The 13,728-nt window shown below is 37.4% G+C and overlaps 1 protein-coding gene across 2 annotated transcripts in view; it reads left to right on the top strand.

The window, feature by feature from the left end:
- negr1 (neuronal growth regulator 1) overlaps positions 1-13,728 on the top strand; it is a 174,726-nt gene that overhangs the window by 137,758 nt on the left and 23,240 nt on the right. The window contains exon 7 of one of the 2 annotated variants that reach the window (XM_032572346.1): positions 3,793-3,834. The exons of the other annotated variant lie outside the window; for it this stretch is intronic. Coding sequence (XP_032428237.1) covers positions 3,793-3,834 — 42 coding nt within the window. The remainder of the gene's footprint in view (positions 1-3,792; positions 3,835-13,728) is intronic. 2 annotated transcript variants of the gene reach the window in all.

Raw genomic sequence — 13,728 nt, 5'->3', positions numbered from 1 at the left:
CACACTCCAGTTCAAATTATCACGTTTTTGTACTGTGCTTCTTATTTGCATTTATGACATTGTATCAATGTTATTTTTGTATACTCTGTTGTCTGTTTATAGTTCTATCAATAGAAATGAGCATTTTGCTTAATCTGGTATATTTACGGCAATATTGTACGCTCATTAGTATGATTTGACCCATTTAATTGAAGGGCCTGAACATTTCTAAATACACAAAATCTCTCGTTCTGTCTGACCGGAACTGGCTTCATAGTACCTCACATACATTATTACCCAGGATGCATTGCAGTGTAGCCAACTTGTGAACATATTTTATTTAAATTTATAAAAACTTCCAACAGCCTTCAGTATTTTTATTTATTGGTTTTACATCTGGAATAAATGTTTCTCAAATAGAGTCTAATGTTACTGCCAATTGTGGATCTTTTTAAGTCTGTTATCATGGCACCAATGCTAATTGCGAGCAATGAATTCGTGTGTTTAAGGTTTCATGCACATTTAACCTTAAAAATGTGATTGCAACATCACTTTTGTATATGAGCAAAGAAGCCATTTCTTTTCAATTAAATATTGTTTGTCTATCCGCCAAATTGCGAAGACATCCATGGTAGGAAGAATAACAGTCTTGGTTAACGTTGTGTGTATTTTGTCAAGCAACGTTGCTTTTGAGGGTTCCATTACTCAATTCACCACTACTGAGTATTACTAGTCATTCAGTACTCTTTCTGCAGATGAAAATAAATGTATTAGAGACCCTAATACATTTGAAGTGGACTTCCTTCCTCGCCCTGACATTAATATAATTTCCTAAAGTTTATGTCCTATCAATCTCATATATCGTTCACACTGTATTTAATAAAACTACATTACACAGCTTGAAAGATAATAGATTTTAAAAATGTGCCTTGTCTTTCAAGTGAGCAGGCTGTGCACAACAAAGAAATGCATCTACAGTATGTAAAATGATGTGTTGCTCTCTTGAATGAGTGAAACAGTTAAAGTCAGAGTGGAGCTACATGAGGGAGAGATTGTATGTCAAAAGATATGCTCCACGGTAATGGAGGAGTGTCTGAGAGCTCCTGAAATGATTCACTGGCAAATTCATTTTCAAGTATTAATCAGATAGTACCCGCTTGGCTTTTTGAAGAAAAGGACTGAAAAGAAACTGCTTCCGCATATCGGCTCCCCCAGGAGTGCTTAAAGTAGAAACATTTGTGGAAGAAAAGATGAATCCGACCATTTCTTCCACATTATAGCAAGGGTGAAAGGCATATAATTTCATGTATGAGCACTCATTCTTTCACAGTTTTTCCTTCAGACAGAATGATGAAATGAAATGAAAGCAAACAGTTTATTGTTGTTGGCAAAACAGTGGTCTGTTTAACAAGAACACAGTCATTACACAGTTGTTAAGCACTACACGAAAGTGACACAGATGGTCCGATTTTGAGAATTCCATTGACCATCTCTTTTGGACTGCAAATGGAAATTGCCATATTGAGTTCCCATGTAAATGGATTAAAATGGAGAGTTGAAGTGTGCCTCTGATCTCTTGCCTGGCCTAAATACAGCAGCTCACATCAACAATTTAAAGTCATATTCTTTTCAGAGGAAACGTGTGAGATATAATCACAGCTGCCATGGTCTTTCTTGTGACAGACAAGCTCCTCCTCTGCCATGAAGCCTTTTGGAAGGGTATGGCATAACTCTAAAGTTAATTAATGTAGCTGCAAGTATTAGATGTGTTGGACACCAGAGCAAAAATGGGAGGACACTTAGGACCCCAAGTATCGCTTCATTTTGTGTTAGTCCATCATGATGAAGAACAGCTTTGCTTTGCAACCTACATTTGACTCATGAGACTCATTGGACCCAACTGAACACAGTTTACTTATTTGTTAACTAATTACAAAGGCATTCTGTCTACATAATCATGTTTTGTGCATCCATACATAATTGTCACAATGCTGAAATTCAACAAACAATTGTGACTGAGATACCTCATACTAGCAGAGATTGTCTTTGCTATTATGAAATTGGACCACCTTTATATTCAGCTAGTTTTGGAAACAGTAATAAGAGATGTTGTTAATATGGAAATGATAGCTGTTATTGCAGATTGGTTGGCTGCGTATAAAAAAAATGCAAATCCTGTTCCACCACATTCCAAAGGTGTTTTTTTTTTTTTTACCAAGATCTGGTAAGCCATGGTGACCTGGGTGGTTGTGTTTAACCAACCAGTTTGAGTTGATTTGAACGCTACGAGATGACGCAATGCTCCAAAGTCATAAGAAGATGGATACAGTACAGTTAAAAAAGGGTGGACAACTCAGGTAGGCGGCAGCATTTAAATTACAAATGATGCGTAACCGATGCTTAGGGGCCCCAAGTGTTTCAAGACAACGTTTTCCATACCATTGCATCATAACCACCAAACAGACATGTATACAAAGCAGCATGGATTCATGCTCTCATACTATTTTTGGCAAAGTCCGTCCATCATAACTAAAACAAAGAATCGTCGGACCAGGAGACATCTGTCATTGTCTGATTTTCATGAGGATGTGTGAAATGTAGCATCAGTTTCCTCTTCTTAGCTGACAGGACTCATACACCGTATTGTCTTCTTCTCCTGTAGCCCATCTGATTTGGGTTTTCCATGTTCAAAGATGATATTATGCTTTTTCTTGGCTTTTCTTGTCTTGTGACCATGCAATAATTTTGTCCTGACATCAATAAGGCATTTTCATCCACACATCTTCTCCTGGCCTGAAATTTTCTCATTTTCAGAGCTTTCACCAACAATCATGCCATTAACAAAGTCCCTTTAATTTCCTTTCCTCCCTGTTGTGATGGTCGATTTGAGCATAAGCAAGTCATCTTCATCACATATTGATGCCGGATTTACACAATGGGATTGGTTGATTTGTTTGCTTCCATGCAATATAGCTTATGTATTTAATAAAGTTGTCAGTAATTGTATATCTCTGTTTAAATAAGCTACAACCTACATGGATGTTTGTAACTGTTGGCATGATTAAGTATAAGACCTACTTTTGTGACATTTTACCCATTGACTTAGGGAGGAAAGGGCCCTCTCAGGCTTGGTTTTGACACACTGGGTTGAACATTTCATGGTCTCACACTATTCCATCACTCAAATGCCACCAGTGGCTCAGTCTGAAATGAGTTCATAAGTTAATCAGATTGAGCCTCCTGACTTCATTCCTCTGCGGGATCAAACACAGACTTCGAGTTCCCCATTTTCTGCTCATTCTCTAGTCACTTCATACATCCTAAAAAGGATGACAAAATCGAAACTGGTGGCTGAATCTGTGACAAAGAAAGATGTGATTTAAGAACTACCCAAGAAGTGCTGTTGAAATTATAGGGTGGTTCCAGAGATCGGTGTGTTTAACCATCAAAGCAAAGAATAAGTCCTTGTTTAGCAAACCAGAAGTAAGATTTCACATTGCCAAGAAATCTCCTTAGAGTTTTGAAGCAGCAACAGCTTCAAGGTTCATCTATTTCTTTTTTATTATTTATTTTTAATTCATGCAAATCTCAGAGCATTGGGGCAGTGGAACATGTTGTTTATGAGCATGTAAAAGCTGCATCTTGCTACAGAGACTTTAGTCCTTATTGCATGGGGAGGGTTTGTCTCCATTCCCTGTCCTTTTTGTCCTTGCATGCATTTTTCTTTTTTGTTTTACGTCTCCATTCTGTTAATAATACATGAATGTCCTCTTTCCCTTCCCCTCCCTCTTCCCCTCCTCTCCTCCCCTGTAGCAATTATTGAGCCCACCACCACTAGTGCTGTCTCAAGCCCAGGTCAGTATATGTCACTATACTGTACACCAGATTAGTAAAGAGGTCCGCTGCCTCATACTAACCCTAGTCAGATTCCTCCCCTCCATCTTGGTTAATTTCAACTGGCTGGAATGCCTGCTGGGTGTACAGCTTTATTTATGTCATCTGTTGATTTTATTTGCATTTATTTGCTAATTTTTGTTTAGCTATTAATCTGGCCACATTTACTTCCAGCAGCCTGCGTCATTGCAGCTTTACGCCCCCTACCTTTCATTACAGCCCCCATCACCACCACCCTTTTGTGGAGCAAGCAGTAACATCATCAAGTGGCTGTTCCATATTTGTTTTGGGTCTTTGCTGCTTTTCATAATGCTAATGCCTTCGTCTTCTTCTCTTTCTGACTTTTTACCACCACTCCCTGCAGTACACGTCACAGGCAGGACACTGTCGGTGGTAAAGGGCCTTGGTTGTAAGATTGAATCTCTTGACGTCCTTGTTCCTTTATCACTCCCTTCCTGTCCAATATTCTTCCTCTCACATTTCTTCTACTTCTCTCTATACCTTTTCTTTCTGTTCTTTCCTTGTTTCTAGAACAATCAGGTGGCGCTTTGCCACTGTCTTTCACCTGATATTCTGCTTGTGCTGTTGTCGTTGCTACACTTTCAATGTCACCCTTGTTTCCCCTCCTTGCTCTATTCCGCTGCTTCCACATTCCAGCCAAGAGTAATCCCCTCTCCCTGGTCGTCTTTTCTCCCTTTGTAATGGTTTTAAGCAAGTCTCAGAATGTAATCTCTTTTGCCGGTTACATTATTTTTGCTTAATACTTTCCACGTGTCAAAAACACAGACACACCGAGAGGCTCTCTGTGGCTAAGGCACATTAAAATTAAACCAGCATTCAATAGTTTCCACATAACCACATGCAATAAGTCCTATTGCATGATTAATTTGTTAAGTTTTTCTTCTTTTTTTTATTGTCATTTTGCAATCACTTTAGTGGATCGGGACAACTTTTGAATGTAATTATCTATGGAGATTTAGTGAGATCACAAGCACAAGCCCAAATAATCTCATCAACAAAAAAGCGGCCCTGCATGGCCCTTAACTTTCATTTGATAGAGCCCTTGCAGGACAAATGACAATTTCATGGTCCAGAGGAACACCAGGGGTTTCAGTCGTTAAGATAAACTCACTCAGTGGGTCACTGTTCCTGTTTTTTTTCCCAAGTTGCTTTAAGTTTTTTGTTGTTGTTGTTGTTTTGTTTTTTTTTATTATGGTGGTGCTCTAACTAAAATAGAAATTAGTTTAGATTCCCAATACTCATTGTTGGTACTTTGTCCTATCTGTTGTTTATATAATTTAGATATGTTTTATGGACAGACTATATACTGTATGTATAAATACGTATGTAACTTTTTCACTCTTTCTTAACATCTAGAAAGAGATGTTAAGAAAGAATGATGTGCATCATTACGAAACCTATTTTATGTAAATAAATAACTAATCTTTTAAAGTTGGACATGAACCATTCAAGTTTTTTAATATTGATATTGCCAGCAGTTATTACAACAAACAACAAAAAACTATTCAATCAGCCAACAATGTTTAATGTAGACAAGAATTTAGTTTTTTCAATAGGTCATCAATTTCCTTGATATCTAAACAAACAGCACCGACAAATGTAGTACTCCATGCACATTTGTGCCACTAAATACAGTTTGTTTAAAGACACATGAATATATGTGTCTATAAACAGTTAAGTGGCATTTACTCAAAATGTTCTGTCAATTCAAAACAATTGGAACAAATTATGATGACATGTTCGTTACAAAAGCATGGAACTTACTACAGTAAGCTACAGTATTGACCTTACCACTGCATAAAGATGTAAAATTTCACCCTTTACCTTTTCCAACAATTTATGGCTTATAAGATTGAATATACAATCCCTGACACCCATGGAGCAAGAAGACTGGAGTCCAGGCATCTGTTATCAACTTTGACGAGAATGGTCAACAAAAGTCAATGGTCAGTAGACAGTCCCGTCATCAGGATAGGACACAAGACCCTTGGATATGGCACTTCAGTCAAATCAAAATCAGAGAACAGAGAGGAAGAAGATGATCAGTGTTCTAAATAATTCCTCCTCCTCACTCTATGATGAACTGTGGCAGATGGACATCACATTCAGCCACCAATTTATCCCACCAAAGAGCAAGAAAGAGCAGTGCAGCCATTTATTTGTGCCCACTGCCATCAGACGCCTCAACAGTCAACAAGCCCATTGCCAAAGCCAGCTGTGGCCCCTCACCTCCTCTGACTCCCACTCAGCCAGAGCTGTCACACTTATTGCTCTCTTCTCTTCAGCTCCACATTCAGATTCACTGCTCTACATGTGATAACCCTGAGTCAAAAGGAGTAGTTTCAGAAAATGTTCATTGTTGCCATTAAGAGTTTATTGATACCACTGTTGTGTCACCTCATTAAGCATAGTGGTAGTCACATTAAAGATTATGTAGAGAATGAGTTTTCTTTATATAAAACGACGACAAAGATGTTTTTTTTAATTTTACATTTTTCTTTTGGCTACAGCGAGAAACAGCAACATGAGTTTACTTGTCTCCCTTCTAATCAATCCTAACATTGCTATCTTTTGCAACACGATGTTTGGAGCTGCCGTGAGTTGACTGTCAGAAACAAAAGAAGACAAGAAATGACTGTGGGTGATACTAGCTCTTTTGTGTTCAGACAAAAAACAAAAGCAAACCAGTCCACAATTCTTGCAGAAAGGATTGTATGGGTGTGCATGGGATGTTGTTGTTTTGCTTTTATGATACACCAAACATCCTTAGCCTGTCATATTATTGGGATGATACTGAGCAGCCACAGAAAAGCCCATCAAGTGACATGCTATATCATTTGTTTAAGCCATGAAAGGCTTAAGTGTAAAAGTGACAAAATGTGATGCTAGTAGTCAGGATTTGTCATTTTTAGAAACTACAGGACTGTCTACTTTATTTCTAAGCAGAACTAAACAAACTATCTCCTGCATATACAGATGAAAATGGAAGTTTACCTATGCTATATAGAGACAATCTTTTTTTCTGACATTAAATCAGACCAAATATTAATTGTTTTCTATTTACTATATGCCAGAATAATGGGCAAGATTTATGCATTTTTGAAAACTTCTTTTAAATTCAGTTGTTTATGTACTTTATTTGTATTTGCTAGGATTACCTTTAAACTCTGTGTTACTTTGATCAAACATATTATGCAGCCTTTCACACTTATCGCATTAATTTGAATTTTATCCCATTCCTTGTGACAGAACTAGTGTAAGTCAGTCATTAATGTAAAGTACCTTATTCTTTACACAACTCAGCTCTTCCCATACATTTTCTATGTATTAATATTAGAGCTTTGTAGTATCTACTTTAAAACGTTGCCTTTGTTATTCTTATATCACTTGTTTATTGGTATGCTTGGGGTCATACCGAAGACCCCAAGCATCATTGGTTTGGAAGACACATTTGCTACCAAGCTTGAACATCTTGGCTCATATCTTGAGCTGTTGCCTCAATATTTCCACTTAATGTTCTTTCCTCATAATGTATTCTGCAAAGTGAAGCACACCAGTTGCTTTTTACTCTCTTGGCCTCCTAGGTTTTTGGTTGGATTTAGTCTGAGTTGCTTTTAATTTAATGGAATAGAAGGTCATATGCTTTTCTTAACTTTAACAAATGGATTTATGTACATTTCCCAAAACATAAAACACAGCTGAAACACTCTAAAGCAGCTGGCCTGATGCCACCCTGTCAGCCAAATGAAATGTAGATCTGTGATTATAGCATACACTCTTATAGACTGCTACCTCTGTTTATTTACACGAATCACTTGCAGCTGGTAAAAGTAGTCTTCTCATAACTGTGCTGAGTCACAACTATTGTTTTTCAAGGCCCAACTCTGCTGGCAACCTGAATGACATGAGCATTTAACATAATCTAACTCTTCAGTGTTTCATGGGTCATTTTAGCCTCCATCGTGATTTCAATTTGCACACTGAGAGTCTAGGGAAAGAAAGAGCATCCTCATCCAACTTGACTCGAATTACTATTTGTTCTTCTGCTTCAAAAGAAAAAGAAAACTTTTACATTTGTACATTTTGATAGAAGTAATCACTGAAAGATTGAAGATGGTCTGCATCTTAAAAGGTTGACGTGTCTCGCATTATTTATAAGCATTTATTTGCTCCTCCTTTGACCCAGCATGAAGCCTAAGGAGATGAGAGGAAAAAGATCAATGAGCAGATAGCCGATGTCTGGATATGTTTGAGAGAAACCCATAAAAAATGCAAATGATGGACCAAAGCCCACAGATTGAGATAAAATACGAACTGCAGACACACATTGCTTTCCATCTTTGTAAAGCATCTAAAAAACCCTGTAGATTACCAGTCTTATTAGACCTTGCTCTTATTGCTTTAGACTGAAAGAATGTCATGCACAATATTTCATTTCAATGTCCAGAGCATAACATCAAAGAGATAATCAAGTATTCTCCTGAACATTTCTGAAATTCAAGTCTCTCTCTCTCAGCTCCAGGCTTGGGATGATGTGTTAATCAAATTATCCTTGCAACCATGTAAAGCTTGTACAATTAAATGTTTATTTATTGCCTAAAATGGGCAATTTGTCAGGTATTTTTGCTTCTAATCATTTGGTCTTGTTTCATACTTTTATCTGATAAAAACTTTCTTAAGGCACATTTTATTGTAGTTGTACATGATTATACCACCTCAGTAATTATATATCTTTGCTGCAAAGTTTTCCATTATTCCTTTATCAGGTAACTAACTTAAAATACCTGCAATGGTTTCCTGAGCATTTAAATGCTCTCTCATTCTGGTTCAGTATAGTGACCAACCATATAAATCAACAATATTAGAGTTACTGATCATACAAAAGATCCAAAAGCATTAAGGATGCTGAAGTAGACAATATATGTGTTGTGTATAACTCTCTTACTGGTAGCTAATCCACACAGGACCTCTGAACTGGAGTGATTGCTGTTTAACAGACAGCTCATAAAGGTTTTGGTTTTAGCAATACAAATATATATTGTTCATTTATATGTCTAAAGTCAGACACACAAGCCAAAAGTGCTGTTGTTAAGTCATGTCAAGTGTCAATTATGTGTAATTGCGAAAGTGACTGCTAACTGCTGGGGTTTGTGAGTCACTCCTGGATAATGTGTATATAGAAACATTTCACTTATGAATTATTGAATACGATGGAGTATCGTGATTCAACAAGCTTTTACTGAGGTCTCCGATGAGTGGGCTTGTACCGTTCATCCCAGAGGACTGGACTCGTTGAAACCAGTGTGCTGGACTTCTCGAGGAGATTCTAAGGCAAACAAACCAGCATCTACTTCACCCGGCATGCTTGTCGCCAGACACGCTGAGCTACCCACAGATAATCCTTTTTGGCAGTGCATTTTCTCCCAGCCTTATCAGTTATATGGTAGCAAGATCAAAAACCGTGCAAACAACTTCCACACCCTCAGAGCACCTCCACCTCAGCTCCTGGCCCGCATGGTTTGTTTTGACTTGATATGCTGACCTTCATTTTTACTGAGTGCTAACTCCACCATCACCTCTGGAAGAGTCTGATAAGCAGATGGCATATCATATATCATACTTGACCCCTTGATCCCTGGATGATGTAAATAGGCAATGGATTTTGTCCTGTGGACCTAGAAGCCTGCAAGCTTCTCCAATCAAAACAACAACAAAAAAATCTTCTTGAAATGATAGGATGGAAAGGCGCATAAGTATGCTTGAAGTAAGACCTCCATCTCCTCCTTCACTCAAATGATCATTCTATTTCTAATGAAAAGTAAACAGAAACACAAAAGCCTCCAGTGTCTGCATGTAAAATATGCATAATGCACATACAGGCAAATGCATCCGGCGCTTAGTGAGGCTAATTTTACTGCTCCGAGCAGCTTTATAGCATGATTCTCAGAAATATCAAAGCTTGCCAGAGTTAATTTAATTGATCAACAGTTTTCCTTTTGAAAACATTTGCTTTACCATACTGTGTAAATGTGCTTTCATTAAACGAAAGCAATTACTGTAATCTTAGAATAAGATTGCCATATGATCCTCTGTTTTCTTTCTAATGAGTATTAATCGGGTTAGATCTGTGTGCAGTTGTTTGTGTAATAATAGTCATTACAAGCAAGAGTCTGCTTTGCCGTTGATGCTCTAGCTTTTTATTACAGTGCACTATCTCACACATTTACCTAATGTGGGAAATAGCCACACTAAAATAGACATTGTATTTCATTCTGCTTATAGGATGCTATAAAACAAAGTGATGTCTCTTTCCTCTCTCATCTTTTATTTTTGCCATCTACCATGCCAGCATTGAAGTTAAATGGCATCATTCCTAAGTTAACTTTTAAGAAATATTTAAATATAGCAAATAAAACTAAGATTGAAAGCTGTTTCAGGCCTTTAAAGTTTGGTCTTCATCCTGTGATGTTGTTTTCAACAAGAACATTTTTCATGGTAATGGCAGAGACCCCCACAGACACCTCCACAGTTCGATACAAATGTAAGTTTTTAAATAAAAAGAAGTTAACCGTAATTCCATTCACTATGTGTTAGTCATATTATATAGAAATTTATTACATGCAATAATATATCTAAACTATTTACTTCTGTCAATTTTGATGATGGATTAGATGTAATAAAAATCCACAATTCAGTCCCTCAATAAAATAAAATCTTATGAAAGACCAATTTAAAAAGTATTGAGAGAGCTGATGTTGCTTTAACAGAGACTTTCAGCTCATCTGCATTGTTTGGTCTGGTGCCTCATCTTCTTGACAATAACCTCCAGATAGGCCAATTTCAACAGAGCTCCTCCTTGGATCTGCAGTCTCCAATCAAGTTTCCGCTCCTATCCCACGCCCCTCATTGACACCTTACCATCTTAGCTTCTGCAGACTAGTGGCAGCAGCAATAAGCAAACACCTGGGGGAACTGCAAATCTCCTGAGCTTATCATAAGAACTGCTTCTCAGTCCAAACCTCCTAAGAGCAGTGAAAGTTGTGATGACATGCTGAACGTTGAGTGTCAGAGAGAGTAGGAACTTCTGAAAGAGACCAAGGCTGATCAAATCAGCAAATTGCAAAGTCAGATTTTCTTTAAGTTGTGCTTGATATACAGCATTTTTATACCAACTGAAGGTAACATAGTTACTTGATTATGCAATAAAATGGCACTATGAGCCTAGAAAATACATGATAGATTCTCTTTTAAAATATGTTTTTCTAATGGTTCTATGTGATATTCTAATTTACCAAGACACTTAATATTGGGTTTCCATTATTTTTTGGCTTGAGAGACAAAAGCATGAAATATGTGGCTCAGTGTGTAAAGAATCTAGTTTCATTTTTTAAAATTACATTTCCTAAATGAATTAACGCTTTGATGATATTCCAATTCATGAGCTGATCAATGGGACAGCAGAAACAGCACAGTGGAGACTAAATCTTTGAAATTATTATGTTCACTCCAGTTACATCAAACATGTCAAAGTCATATTTATTGATCCATCAAACAAAGTTGTTCACACTTTAAAAGACTGCAGTTGAACACACACTGGGATATTAAAATTAATCCACTCTGTGAAGGTGTACTTGAGCATTAATTCATTTTTTCCTAATAATTTCCAGACTCTCATGAAGCATTCAGAATACATTCTAATCATCCACAGAGGCCTGCTTTCCTCCCATCCCTCTAATGTTAACTACATAAACAGATATCCTTATTTTATGGGACTTAACCTCCCCTGTTCATCGCTGCTCTCTGCACACACTCATTTTCAGGGCTGCCATTCACCAGTTTGTCAGCCTCTTATATAAATGGTCATGGCGTGCTCTCTCTGTCAGCATATTATTTTACTTACCTCACATCTCTGTCAGAGCCGCTCTGTTTCTACCTTTCTTTTGCCAGCTTTGTCTGTTGCTCCCTCATACAGTCTCTCCTTTTCATCTCTCCCACTTCACATCTCGTCGGTGGTGCCAGCCATTAAATGCAGAAGTGGTCACATTGACAGTCCCGCATGCACAGAGAGGAAACGCAGCATTAAACGCATTCTCGCATATTCAATGATCCATAAGTGTCTTCAGAAGAATACGAAAATTATTTAACAGCCTTTTTCTGTCATCTTCTCTTTCGTGGATATTTCTCAGTATTTATTACAGAATCATAGCAGATATCAAAACCGACTCCTGCTGGACCCCTTGCCGTTGTTAAATTGTGCCAAAAAAAATTTGTTCTTTCATGTGTTTATTCCCACATCCCATTTGAATTCTCATTGCAGACAGTCCTTTTATCCCTGTCGGTCATTTTTTTTTTCTTGGTATAACTTTTCAGAGTTTGCAAAGCACCAGATCCAACCAGAAGATGAAAGCGCATAGTGAACTGTAATTTCTTGAACTCTATTACATCTTTCACTATTATTTGATGTTGCATTTACAACTTTGCTTTCAAAAGCCTGATTTTCTTTTTTTTCCAGTTCTGAAAGTTTTCAAATAAATAATACAAGGCCGCAAAGAGAAACAGCACTACAGAGCTTTGGAAAATAAATGTAAATCTTAGGCTAACTTTAATTGGCACTTTCACTGCAGTCAGGGTTATTAATAAGACAATTCAGTTGGAAAGATGAGTTTTTGGTGCTCTGAACAACAGGCAGGACTGCTCGGCCAGCGTGTGAGAGCTGAAGCAGAAAATGGATAGTCATTTCCTTCTACAGCTGCCGTAGAGATTCAGTCTTGGCCTATAATTGAGACACCAGGGTATATTCTGTTTCTGGACAGACTCTAATGGTTAGTGCATTAAGGGGGATGATTGAAGAAAGCCACAAACGTACAGTGGAGGCCACAGTAAATCAGAAAAGATGGCTTTTTGGCGAATTTGGAGATCGTAGTGAGTTCACATTGTGCAGGGCTTTGAGTCTTTCCTCTCTCTTACTACTACTAAGAGCACTCCTTTGAGGAGTTAAATGAGTGTAATTTTAAGGTAAAAAAGTGAGCAATTTCAGCAGTAACGGAGTAAGAGCTTTGGACAGGTCCTTGTCTTTGAAAATGTGGTTAATGGGCTGTTTTGTGCTCTGTTAGTAGACAAGCAGGTCTTCTCTGCATCACTGTGATTCTTGGATTAAACTCTTGAGGAATAAGAACTTGCAGCAGTTTGTATTTTTCATGATGTCTGCTGGAGTTGTGTATATTCCTGATTTTCACCCAGCACATCTGACACAGTTCTAAACTCTTCTTGTTCCTCAGCTCAGCTGACACTCACACTCATTACAGCAATAAACAGCTCAAATTATATTTTAATACAAGTATTTCTATTTTCTGTGCTCACGTCCATTATTGCTCTGTATTTTTAGCCCAGTTCTGTTGAGTAATATAGCTGCCTTTTTTCTATGGTTCAAGAAAAATATGCTGGATAATTGCACATAATTCTATTTATACAGTAGCCTACACTGTGTCATCTGAAGGTGAGAGTATGAATTACAAACATATTGTAACATAGTAAAATGAGTGATTCAAACTAGTGAAATTATCTATCCATGATTATTTCCTTGGGTTTTTTTCAGTTTCTTACAGTTGTGACTTTTTCATGTCAACATCAAAGGCACCAATGTTCCTAATGTGAACAAAAGGATGTAGTTACTTTTTACCAAGTATTTCCCCCCTTACATTAACTCCTAGAAGAATAGACTGGTTATAATTCATTGTTTAATAAAGAACTGGAAGCAAAATAACAATTAATTTGTTCTAATTGGCTGAAAATAAATCTAGGAAGTGGAGATACTGTACTTATTGCTTTTAAAAT

This window comes from Xiphophorus hellerii, chromosome 9 (assembly GCF_003331165.1).
Source record: "Xiphophorus hellerii strain 12219 chromosome 9, Xiphophorus_hellerii-4.1, whole genome shotgun sequence".
NCBI lineage: Eukaryota > Metazoa > Chordata > Actinopteri > Cyprinodontiformes > Poeciliidae > Xiphophorus > Xiphophorus hellerii.
The sequence above is the reverse complement of the archived record's forward strand: the minus strand, read 5'-3'. Positions and strand labels throughout refer to the sequence as shown.